The 15,322-nt window shown below is 44.6% G+C and overlaps 1 protein-coding gene across 2 annotated transcripts in view; it reads right to left on the bottom strand.

Annotated features, from left to right (window-relative positions):
• Positions 1 to 5,092: 5,092 nt before the first annotated feature.
• The window catches only part of SFMBT2 (Scm like with four mbt domains 2), a 258,910-nt gene continuing 248,680 nt past the window's right edge, over positions 5,093 to 15,322 (bottom strand). For both annotated transcript variants that reach the window (XM_017872485.1, XM_017872486.1), the window contains one exon: positions 5,093 to 10,364. In XM_017872485.1, coding sequence (XP_017727974.1) covers positions 10,224 to 10,364 — 141 coding nt within the window. In that variant the 3' untranslated portion in view covers positions 5,093 to 10,223. The remainder of the gene's footprint in view (positions 10,365 to 15,322) is intronic.

Genomic DNA, 15,322 nt, shown 5'->3' on the forward strand with positions numbered 1-15,322 from the left:
GGCCAGATCTCAGCTCACTGCAAGCTCCGCCTCCCGGGTTTGCGCCATTCTCCTGCCTCAGCCTCCCGAGTAGCTGGGACTACAGGTGCCCGCCACCTCGCCCGGCTCGTTTTTGTATTTTTAGTAGAGACGGGGTTTCACCGTGTTAGCCAGGATGGTCTCGATCTCCTGACCTCGTGATCCGCCCGTCTCGGCCTCCCAAAGTGCTGGGATTACAGGCTTGAGCCACCGCGCCTGGCCTCACAGCTGTAACTCTTATCAACTCTTTCTGCTATCATGAATTATGGATTCACCCTTGGCCAGCCTGGTGACAAATCTGGATTTTTTTTCTTGTGGAATAATCCAGAACATCATACTCCAAGGAGTCTTTGAGAGTTTGAATAATCCAGAGTGGATTCCTTGGGTTTGGAATAATCAGAACTTCATATTCCCAAGGACTCCCTGAGTTGCCCTGCTGCCTCAGTTGCCTATTCATGGTTACCAGTGACTACATGAACACTAAGCAATGCCCCACTGAATCCCCTGGGTTTCTGACATGCTCCTCCCTACCCTCATTGTGCAGAACCAGAAACCTGTCAAGGCTGCACATTTTATATTCTTTGCAGTTCTGCCATCCTTATAATCAGATCCTAGGCCTGATTTTCAGTGAGTCTTCTCTGTGGCTGCAGACATAGCTTTTCATGGCAATCAAGTAAATAAACTGTTTTGTTTGCTGGTCCACGTGTATAAGAAGGGCAAATGATAACCACAGCTTCCAATTCAGTGGTACTTTGTGTTCTGTGGGGAAAATATTCAACAATCGAGTTACTAGGAATAAGTGGTGAGAGGAGCCCATCCAACCTAATTCTACTATTTGGACGTCTGTGCCTTCAAACTCTTGGGAACACAGTATCTTAATACTGGCCATTGGTTCTGTGCAAATGTAGCAGCTGGAAGGACATGATTGTATACCTATAGGATGCAGTTCCCCGAGGCTGTAGCTGTGCCACTGGTCGACCAGGCTGTCAATAACGCTGGCTGCTTCTAATGTCTGTGAGGTTTATCTTCCTCCCTCTGGTATGCAAGTATTTTACCAGGATTCCTGCTCACCAGGTCTAATTGGCATGATGCCATCAATAGACCAGCCACATGTTAAGATGACCAATGTCTCTGCGAGCTACATTTTTAAAAAGAGCAGGAGAGTTAGCCTAGTATATGCATTACATTTCCAGTCTTTTGACATCATCCTCAAAAGTACAACAAAGCCACTTTTGCATTTCCAGCTTGTTAACTATAGGTCAATACCTGGGAACCATCATGGGTAATCATTAGACTGGCCCCAAGTAATTCTTACAAAAATACTGAATTCTAGGTCACAGTAAATGCCCCAATGTCATGAATTTCCCCATATCCAGCATTATATCCTGTGCTGCTTCATCTAAAACCCTAACCTATTACCATATGCGTCCTCCCAGTTTCTGCCAGTGTGTATTAGCCAGATTCTGTAATTCCTTTGGTGTATGGACTGTTATTCCCCAATCAGGGTTTCTATTTTCATTCCCAGGCTGTGCTGAGACCTAAATCTGGTTATTGTTGTGAAAGTGATGATGGGTCAAAGGGAGGAGACACATGTTGGGAATGATGTCATTTTGCAAATAAAGAACCTGCATCAGGTGAAGTTGTCCTATGGTGTTCACGCAAGGGGAGTGCTTTCACCTCAGGAAGAGGGCTGCTTCTGCCTAGGCGTAGGAGAGTTTAGGTAAAGTTAAGGTTGAAGATTCTTGGATAACCAGCCTGGGCAACATACTGAGACCCTGTCTATACAAAAAAAAGAATTAGCCAGGCATGGTGGCATGATGGCACATCCCTGTAGTCCCAGTTACTTGGGAGGCAAAGGCCAGAGGATTGCTTGAGCCCAGGAGTTTGAGACTGCAGTGAGTTATGATCATACCACTGCACTCCAGCCTGTGTGACAGAGTAAGACCATGTCTCTTAAAATAAGTAAAAAGAAAAAAAGATTCTTGTCTTATGTACTCAATGACCCATCTCAGGTGTTAATTTTTAACTCTTTCCCTACAAGGGCTCTGACTTTGAAAAAGGAAACCTGTCAAGGCTGCCCATTTAGTATCCTTTGCAGCTCCGATATCCTTATAATCAGATCCTGGGCCTGATTTTCAGCAGGTCTTCCCTGTGGCTGTAGAAGATGAAAGTGCCTTTGAAAGCTGCCTTAGAAGCTTTTGAGCTGACAAATTGCTTCCCTAAGTGTGCTATTTTCCTTTTTCAAGGCCAGTGATGCCAAATGCAGTTACCTTACACACTGTCTTTATTAATATCATTGCCCCTACTATAAGCAGTGGCCACTTCATCTCCCACCCCCATGCCTTCCACCTGCTGTGCATTCAAGCAGAAGCAAAAGCTTTAGTGATTGTGATGCCAGTGTCAGGATTATTATCCCCTACTTACCAAGATGAAAAGCGTCCCTACTGCTTTCAGAGGGGTGACAATCTGACTCCAAACTCCTAGCTGAGAAGCTGTTTTATAAACTTCTTGCACAAGTTATCTTATCTGGGCTTCAAAGATAACAAAGTCTAGGTCAAAGCATATGTGCCAATATTTTATTGTGGAAAGAAACATCCAGGCAGCAGGAATAAGAGAAAATAGACATTGAGGCAGGTAGGGCTGGAAAGCAAATACCAGATGGTATGTTATAGAGTTGGCCTCAGCTTAAGGTTTCTCTATCAAGGTTTCTGGTCAGGCTAAACAAAACTACCATGCTTCAAAATAGATCATCCAGGGAAAGGAATAGGACACTGCTGCTAGCTCCCTCCCATCTCTCACTGATCCAAGTTGGTGCCCTGGGACACAAATTCTGCTTTACCTGAGAGTGGTGTCACACAGCCCTTCTGGTCAACTGTTGGGGAAGCCAGATCCTGCACACCATGGTGTGTACTTCATTTGAATCTAGGTTTGGTGGGTAGGGCCCAAACTCTCAATGGCTTAATTGGATTGGGACTGGTGGCTGAAGTTTCTGCTGAGGTAGATGTGAAGGAGACAATAGTAGTGGCAGCCAGGATGTTCCAATGAGCAAGTGCTCAAAGGCCCAGAAGTTGAGGGTGCCCAGTGATGCTGGGAATCTGGTTCACTACCACATGCTAACTCTGCCTAGAATCACACAATATTTATCTAATATCCAATCCTACCAACCATGCACAGATATAGCACTATCCACCTCTTACAGAAAACTGAGGCCTTGTATAACATACCTTGCAGGTAGGAGAATGAGTATTTGAACCCAGTAAAATACAACGTTTTACTCTTTCTCCGTCAATGTACATCTCCTATTCCAAAAATTCTAAGCAAAAGATGGCAATACCTATGATGAAACAAATTTTGGGGTTGGGTTGGAAGACCTGGTGGTAGTGGTCATTGTGTGTTGATCAGACTTCAGAATAACAATGGAAGAGTTTCCATTTTACTTATTACTATGATGCACCATTTACACATATTAGCTATAGGAGAACACAAAACAATGTACTTTGACACAACAAATGAACTGCACTAAATGGAATGTGTTATAACCCAGGCTTGGGTTGACAACATAAAAACCTCTTGATGAAACTATCCCCAAGTAAACCTTTGTAGCCCATCTATTATTTTGATGTTGTATTTTCACTAAACTGATAATACGTCATCTTCACGAGGAATCACCCAAGGTTATGTTGACATAAACGACATTTCTTTAAACACAGTCCTTGAAACTCCAGTAAGCATCATGCTCTTTCAGACTTAAAATAGTCACAGCACAAACCCCAAGACAAGGGGGAAGTAACTTCTAGTAAACTGAGGAAACAGCCTCACTAGAGAGCAGAAGAATTAAAAATAGGTTTTTGATGGCGACATGAAAATACAGATTTTCTTTCTTGTCTTGATTCATTCAATTTGGAGGTGCAGAACAGAGTTCAGCTTCCACTGTCTCAGATATTTGGTCCTGCTCTTCTCAAAGATCTCCAAGTGCAAATTGAAATACAATGATCCTATTTACTCAGCCATTTCACCCTTTATCTATTTGTTTCCAGTGTATTTTGAGAAAATGAACAACATGTTTCCCATTTTGCCCTCTTGGGCCTCATTTTGCTATTAAAAGTTTCCTAGCCAGATGTGGTGGCATGCCTGTGATCCCAGCTACTCAGGAGGCTAAGGTGAGAGGATCACCTAAGCCCAGGAGTTTGAGGCTCCAGAGAGCCATGATCATGCCACTGTACTCCAGCCTGGGTAGCAGTGAGACCCTGTCTCCAAAAAAAAAAAAAAAAAAAAATTTCCATAATTAAAAAAAAAATTTCTATATGCAGAATGTGATTGCCATCAGAGCAAAAATAATATTTAAAGAGAAGTAAATGACTGCACCACTGCACTCCAGCCTGGGTGACAGAGCGAGAGCCTGTCTCTAAAAAGAAAGCAATAAAGTAAAAAATAAAGTGAACTAAGATACTTGAAATCATCTGGGATGGATGAAAAGAAGAAATCGTTCAACACTCCTCTACCTCCATTAACTCAGTGCTTTCTCTCCCCTTCTGCCTTAACCCTGCCCCTAGGAGATGCTACCTGAACCTGTGGTGACAGAGGAAGGGGACAGGTTCTGCCTGTGAGAGATCCCAGAGATGGGGTAGGACGGCAAAGGTCTCTCTTCTTATCCCAGCTTCATTGCCTAAAACCTATGTGTGATACTGAAAGAAAAATGATAAATATAAATGTGGTTATTTAACTATTGCTCTCATAGAAATAAAGCAGTCTTTCTACTAAGGCATCAGGAAATCCTAGAATAACAGAAATGACTGAAAGTGGGAGGGCTAGAGGTGGTCGTGTGAGGATACACGAGAATGTTTTAACAACTAAAAAGAATAAACACAAGTTCTTTGACCAGAAAGTTCCATTCTGGAGCTAGGAGGTGACTCTGAGAGGTCACACAGGACTTTGAGAGTCGTGGTCATTAACAACCTAGAAATAAGGCTTCAGTGCGTGGCAAAAACAAAACAAAAAATTCCAACCAAAATAACTAATGCAGACGCTAAAGATAATATTGAATAACCTTCAACACAAGACCGAAACACCACCATAGAATTTATTTTTGCTTTATTAACAATGTGGCTTACAATTATTTTCAAGTAAAAGGTTTTTTTTTTCATTTAGAATAAAAATTAAAATATAACTCTGATATAGATTTTCATTTATTTACATGAAAACATATATACAGAATACAATCTTACAGCAAACCAAAAGCATGCCCTTCGTCCTGCAAATTTCAAAAGTAACGACACCAATTTTTCCCTTTTATGCACCAGAAACATACCACAAGATAGGAATCCAATTTCAATACAAACTATTCAAACTAGAATGCAAAACAGTGAAAGGGCTTTCAACATTCACCACGAGGGATAGTTGATGTTTCCAGAGATCATGCTGGCTCCTGTTTCGAGCAAGTGAGATGATTATTTTTTCTGTCATTTAAAAAAATTTGCCTCAAATTTTTCATCCTAAGGTGATTTTTAGCCAACGATTGTCCTAGAAGTTTCCGTTTTCCATCAGCACATCTCTTCAGCCACACAATAGCACTGCTCTGCCTTGGTTAGGCAGCACGACCTTCATACTCACCGGGCCAAATTCCCATTACTTGGTGCCAACCATACAGAAGAATTACAGCCCCTTCCTCAAACAATATGGAATCGTTTGAGTTGTTATTTATCATTGAAACTAGAGAGGTTTTCAACCAAAATTCAAGGCAGTACTCTATGTCAGCACTTACAACTTTCAGGTAAGTTACATGGGTCAAAAGTAGCACAATTTGATTTTATCATAGTATGTTTGGGGTATCTGCAAACCATTCTAGTGATAAGAGCCATAAGAACTGGTCAACTTAAGAATTCAACCACGTGAAAGGGACTAATTTCCAAAAGACTCTTAAACAGAAAAGGGCAATAAACAAAAGAATTACTGAATTCTAATAGTTGCCCATACAGATTTCCTTTGCTATTTAATTATTGCACCAACGAGATATGGGCTGCATGGATATCTCGCTAACAATTTCTTCCTTAAACTACAGGTTTCTTAATTGACTATGTTTCCTTTCAAATAATTGCACACGTGATCACAGCTTTCTAAAGACAGAAGAGAGAGGAGGTGGAGCCTTGATTCGCCATCTTAATCCAAAAGCAGCAAAGATGCTCAAACCACAACAAAGATTTTTAACACTACTGCTTTTTTTTTAGTTCTATATACAGAAATAAATATAAATGGGTGTTCTATAAAATAAGTATGAAAACCCCTAGTGCTTCTAAAACTAAGCGGGGACAGCTCTTAGAAAGGGGTGTTTGGCATAAGATAGAGGGCAAATCTCAGAACTTGCTGAATACAACACTCAAAATTCTGTGAGATAAATTCGACACCCATCTTCAAAGGGCTGATCAAAATCAACCTCCCAGAGGGTGCGGCAGTAAAGGTCACAGGGCAGTGTTCAAGGCGTGGATCATTTTAACGTACTGAGGAACAAATCAAAACAAACACAGGAAATCATCTTCTGAATCTGATCAAATAAGGTAGGAGAACCCAGAAGCCGTGCAGCTCAAATACTGTGTCTGACCCAAACTTGGATCAAATGACTCTGATTTTGAAAGTGATGGATGAGTCCCCCGCACTCTGAAGCTCTGTGGTGAAGTTCACTGTGTTTTGCTTTTGTTTGAAAGGCAAAGAAGTTCTGTAATGCCAGTAGTACCCTGTTCTTTTTCTAGGTTGTTAGGTTGGTGTTTTTGTGGACAGGATATTTTTTCAACATAGTACAAATGCAGTCAAGAAGTGAGGAGCTGAAACAACCTCCGTGAGTTTAGGGTGAGACTGAGCAATGGGCTGTCGTGATTCAAGTTGAGGTGACGTCTCTTTCTCAGGGTTTTCAAACGGCGCAGACTGCAGAGTCCGCCGGGCCAGTTCCAGGAAGTTCCAAGTGGCGTGATGCCCACAGGACGTGGGCGCACTAAGGAGAGGACTTTGGTCCCAAAGGATCATCAGAGAGAGATGGAGAAGAAACGGTACCATCAAGGGAAGGAATGCGGGGCATCACTTCTTGGTGTTTAGACCATGACACTGTTGGCCTAGGGGCTATGGTGGCATCGGGGCGCACATGTCAAATCCACTTTTTCTGCCAAAAGCAACAAGGACACACACAGAAAACTGCTCCATGAAATTGGCCCTATCTTTAAGACAGACGCTGGTGAGAGGTGAATCCTACAGAGCAATGAAAACACATTACAATTCTGTACCAGAATTGCTGCTGATGTGAAGTCCACCCACCACGACGGAAATCCCCGGAGAATCCAAGCAGCTCAGAAGGACACTGGCAACAGCTGGAGGAAAAGCACCTCCTTGGTCCTAAAATCTTTCTGGGCTCTCCTCAAGGACCGGAGAGAAGGCATAGAGACAACTTTCATGGTGACGCCAGGCCATGCCCTCTTGTGCAGTGGTCACAGTCGTCTCCTCCCTGGCACACGCACACAGAGTGCTCACCCATGATGACCGCAACTGCACAGAGAAACACCGAAGTTAAACTGTCAGGGTGAAGGATACAGAGAGTCTTGGGCACTTGGCTTCATGGGAAGCAAACACTTTCCCCTACGACAGTGGTCGTATCCTTCCTGGGCTCCTGGCGGGCCACAAACTCCAGCTCCCTGGGTGGGCTCCAGAGAGCTCCTGGAGGATCTCCTCCCTCCAACGCAGCACCTCCTCCTCCGTGCCACCACTGAAAAGGGAGACAGAAGTGACATTCGTGCTGCAAGTCCTTGTTGTGTTGCGGCCACCGCATTCCCTCATCCTCGTCTCAAATACAACAGAAACAGCTCAGCTTGAAAAGGCCACAGGGAAGGATCAAGGAACCAGCGCGGGGAAAGTGCCAAAGGCCTGGGAATGGAGCCCTTTCCAATCGTCTGGCAGAGTTTGACTCCACGGGACTGAGCGTTTAAGGCCAAAAGCATGTGGCTGAGAAGGCAGGGGTGGAAAACCGCGGAAAGGTCAAAACTTGAGCTTAAAGGAGAGATGCCCAGGGCAAGCCAGTCACGAATCCCAGAGACATTTCTGTCGGGGCACAAATGACACAATCCTCCCATCTGAGGTCCCCAGGCAGATGCATCAGCCAAACTCTAAAACTTGATTCTAGAAAGCGACTGCAGGGGAGAACAACACGCCTCATCCATAAAATACGTGTTTTCCACTCTCCTCTGTAACCATTACAGAGTGTTAAGAAGGGTGAGCTTGAGCAATCACAGTTTCCAAAATCCCACCGAGAATCATATTTGGAAATGTCACAGAAATGCAAGCAGCTCATCAGCCCACCGCAGAATTTTACTGGAACTGTGGAGACTCTAGTCCAAGGGACAAGCTCAAGGTAATTATGGTGAAAAAGCAGGAAGGGTGTGAAACCTCTGCTTCCAGTGTCTGCTCAGGAACTGTGGGAGGGTTTGGTTTCCTTGCATAAGTTTAAAAAGGCATCTTGGCAGCCACCACAGAGGAACACTGTAGTCCACTGGGTCTGAGTGGAGATACGGAGTCACTCATGAGGATACGGAGAGGGCTTCTGGTCCAAGAGGCCAGCCAACTCTTGCAGCCACAGCTTTGTATGTGACCTGGCGGATTTAACACAACTGCCCAAGAAATTCCACAAGCAAATTCAAAGCCAGAAAGAGCTGCAGGAATGGCAGGGTCAGAACTGGGACCAGACCCTTCTTTTTCTTTCTTTTTCTCATTTTTGGCCGCTCTGGATCTTTCTTTCCAGCATGAGTGGGATGAATGCCAGCGGGAGACAGCGTGCTCACCACCACACCCTCAGTGTCCACACCTGTCGCTTCACAGGAACCGAGGTCCAGAGTGATGAGAAGTCACTCAAGATCTCAGAGTTAGTTCTCAGCAAAACCAGGGTGCCAAGTGGCTGCCTCCAGATTCAGGGCTCATGCTGCACTGTCCCTGGTGCATATGCGGCCAGCTGGGGCAGAACGAGACAGAATGGATGCTCAGAGGGATGCCTGCTCAGTGACCTGCCAGTGATCCTTCTAAGCGGAGGCAGCTGGTTCATGAAATGCTTCCCCCACATCTCTTTCCCTTCCTGCTCTCTGAAACTAAGCTTTTCCTTTGATATATAATCCAACATTTGCCTAAAAGACTCACTGCCTGATCCAGCTACAATTAAACTACAACACTGGAGACAGTTGAGGTCTAGAAAAGACTGGGTAGAGTGTCTCTACAGATGTTCTAAGCTTTAATCAAAAACCATCCAGTTGGGCCGGGGCGTGGTGGCTCACACCTGTAATCCCAGCATGTTGGGAGGCCGAGGCGGGCAGATCACTTGAGGTTGGGAGTTCAAGACCAGCCTGACCAACATGGTGAAACCCCATCTCTACCAAAAATACAAAAATTAGCTGGGCATGGTGGTGGGTGCCTGTAATCCCAGCTACTTGGGAGGCTGAGGCAGGAGACTCACTTGAACCCGGGAGACAGAGGTTGCAGTGAGCTGAGATCGCGCCACTGCATTCCAGCCTGGGTGACAGAGCGAGATTCTCTCTCAAAAAACACAACAAAACCAACCAACCAACCATCCAGTTGCACGGAGATGCCTGCCGGCCTTCCTTCACTCCCCGTATTCCTAAAAGGCACCTCGAACGGAGGACAGAGCTTTAGCATATCTTTTTATAAGGATGTCACTGCCAGCTGCATTGCAGAAAGGAGTTGCCACCAAGATGAAACTGCAGGTGCCGTTCAACGAGGGCCACAGGAAACTGCATGTATAAATGTGCCCGTGTGATTACAGGAAACATGACAGCACGGGGTGAGGTTTCTTCCTTGGCGACATTCTTCTTTTACAAAGAATGCAGGCCTCACTTTAGGAAATCCTGCTTCAAGGGAGCTGCCTGGTTTGGGGCGGGAGAAAGGCAAAATGTGGGTGAACCAAGAAGCTGGCCCACGTCCGGCAGGGTCTGACGCGTGACTTTAACTGGCACCTCCCCAGAAGCAACTGCTGCTGTGCTTCACTGTGCTTTGAAAACACGGAAACAGTTCACACGCCAGCAGAGGCAGGAGATCCTGGGCTTCTGGTTTTCTGGTGATACTTAGTGTCTGTACCATTGAACACATCCCGGAAAATCAAAGTTTCAGTCCTGGAAACCTTTACCAACACTGCATCCTACATCACGGGCCACCTCCCGAGGGGAGAGTCAGTTGGCGTACTGGGCGTAGAAAGCCACTTTGACTCTCTCGATCTGGTGGCATAACTTGATGGCGGGCCCCAGCTTCAGCTCCATGCACTCCTGCACCGTTGGAAGGGTCAGAAGCAGGAGTGCCTGGCCGTCAATGTCCTGCAGAAAAAGAAAGGCAGGTTAGAGACGGGGCGGTGTGCACCCGGGTACGCAGATGCATCACAGCAGGCTCCATCCCGGGGCCAAACCTGGCAAGAGGATGCTCTTGTTTCATTCAATTCAGGGGATTGTTGGTAGAGATACCAATCCAGCTGGATGACTGTCTAATCTCTGTGTTACTAAAATCTTTTTGCAGCTAGGCACAGTGGCTCACACCTATAATTCCAGCACTTTGGGAGGCTGAGGCTGGAGGATCGCTTGAGACCAGGAGTTTGAGACAAGCCTGGGTAATCCAGTGAGATACGGTCTCTACAAAAAATTTAAAAACTAGCTGGGCAGGGTGGTGCAAACCTGTGATGCCAACTACTCAGAGGCTGAGGGAGTAGGATCACCTGAGCCCTGGAGTTTGAGGTTGCAGTGAGCTGTGATCACACCACTGCCCTCCAGCCTGGGCAACATAGCAGGAGCCTCTCTAAACACCACCACCACCACCACCACAAAACCAACAATACAAATACAAGAGCTTTTGGCTAAGGGCATTCTGGCTACTCTGAAATTCACATACCTACTCTGTTGGGTAGGAGCTGGAACAGGAGGATTGCTGCAGGAATTGCTTCCCAAGCTTATCGCCCCTTGCTGGGAGGGCAACTCACCCTCCACCCCAGGCAAGGCTAGGTCCTCCCTGAGCTATGCTGAGACTTCATCTGAGCAATAAGCAAAGGAATCTCTACTAAAAGACAAGGCTCCCTCACCTCCCTGCCAAGGTCTGGCATTTCACCATCAGGATGGGTGAGAAGATGCTCAAGAGAGATATGCCAATGACAGCGCAGTTTTCCATAAAGGAAAATACACACACACACACACACACACACACACACACACACACACAGCCCAGAGCGAGGTGTTGCTTGTACACAGATCTGTTGCCCCACTGTGTCCTGCTCAGCCTTTCTCTACCTACACACAGGGCATGAAGACATTCATTGAATGTTCAGTTGAATTTGCTACAGGAGGAAGCATCCAGAGACCCACTCCAAAGCTCTAAGACCCTTCCACTGGACATCTCTGTCTCTTCAGCAGCTTGCTTCATATAGTAATCTGGTTCATTCACAGAGATGTCATTTGACTGGACTTCTGCGTTTAACCGCAGTCCTCCTTCCTGTTTACCAAGACGATCTCGATAGTCCAGAGGGAGTCACTGAGGCTCTAAGAGATTGCAGGCCCCGGGCAATGATGAAGATCAGTGGTACCATGAGAGCATTAAGTGAGCTCCACAAACTGGAATTTCTGCCACTTGCAGAAGAATTACACCCAGGGCTGCCATAAGCCACAAGGACATTAATAGCCAAGCAAAAGCGTAAGATCATATGTCTCCAACAACACCTGTCGGCGACTTTCGCACAGGCAGCTTGTTTTCTTAAACTAATGGTTTATTTAGCTGTCTTGAAAATATCTAAAGCAAAAAGTCAAAGTGTGTATAAATGGTAGCCTTGAGCAGACTGATCTTCTAAGCAAGCATAATTCATCATCTGATCAGATTCAAAAGACTAATGTTAAGAGCAGGAATAATTTATCTTCTGATCAGATTCAAAAGCAGCAATATTCCCTAATAAGTACTGCAGCAATAAAAATGAAACATTCACTTTAAAAGTATCAATGTGAGTGTCATTTTTTATTTTTAAATTACAGATGAGCGCTAGCTACGATGTAAGCAACGTGAAGCCACGCTCAACCAAGACTCAAAGGTGACTTTATCAAACCACAAAGTAAACAGATCTGTCTTGTATACATACTGAAAGCAGGAGATCAACTATAGAAAACTGTCACTATATTTTCATGCTATGTTTACATCATTTTTCCCTTTCTCTATAGCGCTCATACATGTTATTTTACTTTCTTTTCAGATGCTAGAGAAAAGGCTGATTGCAGCTGGGGGGATTTGGGAGTACTGTGAAATAGTGTTTGGCTCTAGGTCGCGAAGAAACCAAGGGGACCTCTGGTCTGGGGCCTGCAGGCCAATTCCACTTTCAGAGCCAAATCCACATATAGTACATCACAACAGACCAGGAGGGCACAGGCGGAGGGACTCAAAGTCTTCAAGGTACCATGGGCCTCATAAAAACACATTTTAAGTAGGCAGAAGGCTGATGTTCTATTCTGTGGATGCCATTAAACCGTGGACAGGTGGCTCAACCATTATGTTCAATGACATCCACAGAACAGGACAGAATAGAAATATAACTTATTTTACTTTCCCAGGAAGTTTACTTTTCTGGTGAAAATTAATGCCCAGAAAAGCTAGCCAATCTAACTATGATCACACAACAAGTTAGAGACAGTGTTGGAATGAGAACTGTAGTTTTCAGACATTACACTTCGAAGGGAAAACTGTAGCTCAGTCTTTAACATCTGTACTTGGGCATGATGGTGATTCAATCACCACTGAATATCAGCACTAAAATATTCATGTAACTCTTTCTCTACAGAAAATTTCAGCGAAGGTGGCCGATGCATGTCTCACATTTAAGTGCAGCTGCGCACACTCATTTATTTCCTTGCCAATATTTATTGAGCATCTACTAAGTGGCAGGCACTTGGCTGGCCTCTGGGGAATGTCACAGTGAACAAAGGAAAGGTTCCCTCTCTGGGCACCCCACGAATCTGAAGGATGACAGACAAGTCAACAGACTATTAGGATACAGGGATATTAACATATCGATGCAGAGCTAAGGGCTCAAACAGGACAGGCAACCAAGTCAGTCTTACAGGGGTGTTGAAAGGGCTTCGAACTGAGACTTCAGGGACCAATAAGAATTATTAAGGCCAAGAGGGATTGAAAGAATGAACACAGCTAGTTCCCTGGAATGTAGAATTCCAGGAAATTGGGGCGACACCAAAGGTAAAATTGTGATGAGCCCAGAAAGCCACTTTATCTGGAAGACTATTTTTTCTTTCAAGGATTATTTAGATAACAGCATACTTCGCAGGTGGTTTAATTTTTATAAACATATTCCTATATAACTGAGAGCTGCTGGCAGATCACTTTTAATGTTAAAGAATTCTCATAAATGGACTAATTGTAAAGAAATGAAATATGATGAGATATATGACATGCTTAGCACAGGGCAAAATTAAATCAATTTTGATAGAGCATTCAGGTGAGGATTTGGTAGTTCCTAATGGAGGTATTCAGGTCTAGAGAAGTAGAGAAAGGACAGCTTAATCTGGACTAAGCCTATAAACTACCCTGAAATTTTTTCATTAATGTCAATTGATCACTTGAGCTGTCTGCTTATTGCACTGTCTCTGACTGATGGAAGCTGAATGAATAGGTAAAATTCAAAATGACTAGGTAGAGTTTTGTGTGTTCTTTAGTTATAGATGAGTGGATTTTTACTGTGTAATGTACAGGTTTACAGCGTTAAATTATGGAGTATAGATTTTTAAGCAGTTGCCATACATTTCAGAAATGAAAGGCACAGGTGCTGGTAATGGGGAGTTTATAATTTTTGCAAATGCTCCTGGTGATTATAATAATCTCTGCATTTACAATGTTCAGAGCATGCGTACACATAGCAATGACCATGCTGTGCACAGGGATCTCATTCACATGCCAGTGAATAAAGTCTCTGGGTTCCTTCTAGCTCATTTAAAATCTCAGACAATGCCTTCAGTGACCTACTGGAGGCCTCCTCAAATCAGAGCTGGAGTATCTGGGCTAAATGACGATGAACAAATTAGTAAAAATTAGTAATTAAAGGTCTGATGGGACAGAAAGAGACTCAAGTGCCCATGTACTTCAGACAGCCCACAGGGCAATGACTTTTTATTCCAACAGGTGAACTTGCCTAATGTGAAATGTGAAATTACACAGGAACGAGATGACAATCAATGAAAGTCTATTTTTCTCTCTCGTAAGAGAAACAAGTAGGGATGAAGAGCAAGGCTTTTACTGATATTAGAAGAGCAACAGGACAAAACTCTGTCTCTACTAAAAATACAAAAATTAGCCAGGCATGGTGGCGGGTGCCTGTAATTCCAGCTATTCAGGAGGCTGAGGCAGGAAAATCGCTTGAACCTGGGAGGCGGAGGTTGCAGTGAGCTGAGATTGCGTCATTGCACTCCAGCCTGGGCGACAAGAGTAAAACTCCATCTCAAAAAAAAAAAGCAACTTGGAGAGCAACTTGATTCTACAAGGGAGACAGTGTTGGCCAGTGTTCCACTTCCTAGAAGGCTTAGCTTAGGGAAGGCATGAAACTTTTCTCTGGTGTTATCAACTGGGCTTAGGAATACAAGAAAGGAAGACTCGGCCGGGCGCGGTGGCTCAAGCCTGTAATCCCAGCACTTTGGGAGGCCGAGACGGGCGGATCACGAGGTCAGGAGATCGAAACCATCCTGGCTAACACGGTGAAACCCATCTCTACTAAAGATACAAAAAACTAGCCGGGCGAGGTGGCGGGCGCCTGTAGTCCCAGCTACTCGGGCGGCTGAGGCAGGAGAATGGCGTGAACCCGGGAGGCGGAGCTTGCAGTGAGCTGAGATCTGGCCACTGCACTCCAGCCTGGGCGACAGAGCGAGACTCCATCTCAAAAAAAAAAAAAAAAAAAGAAAGGAAGACTCAACACTTTAGGCTTTTCCCCAAACCAGCTTTGTTTCACTTTCTTGCTTATTACTGAGAACTTGTACACAGTGTAGACAGACACAGGAGCTATTGACGTTTCAAGGTATAAGCCCTCTTACCTAACCTGGAATCTAGAAATGAGAAATCTGCTCTTCATTCAGGCCTAACTAAACTTTTTTTTATTGTGAAAACTAAGCATCTGAGCCTAAAAATAAAACCAAAATGTTAGAGTAATACAGAATGCCACACCTCGCTATCAGCAGGCGCCTCGCAGGGATGGAATCGGCGTATGCTGAATGCACACAGGGACCGACAGATACGCATCAGCGCAACCAAA

This window comes from Rhinopithecus bieti, unplaced genomic scaffold (assembly GCF_001698545.2).
Source record: "Rhinopithecus bieti isolate Rb0 unplaced genomic scaffold, ASM169854v2 scaffold_6933, whole genome shotgun sequence".
Taxonomy (NCBI): domain Eukaryota; kingdom Metazoa; phylum Chordata; class Mammalia; order Primates; family Cercopithecidae; genus Rhinopithecus; species Rhinopithecus bieti.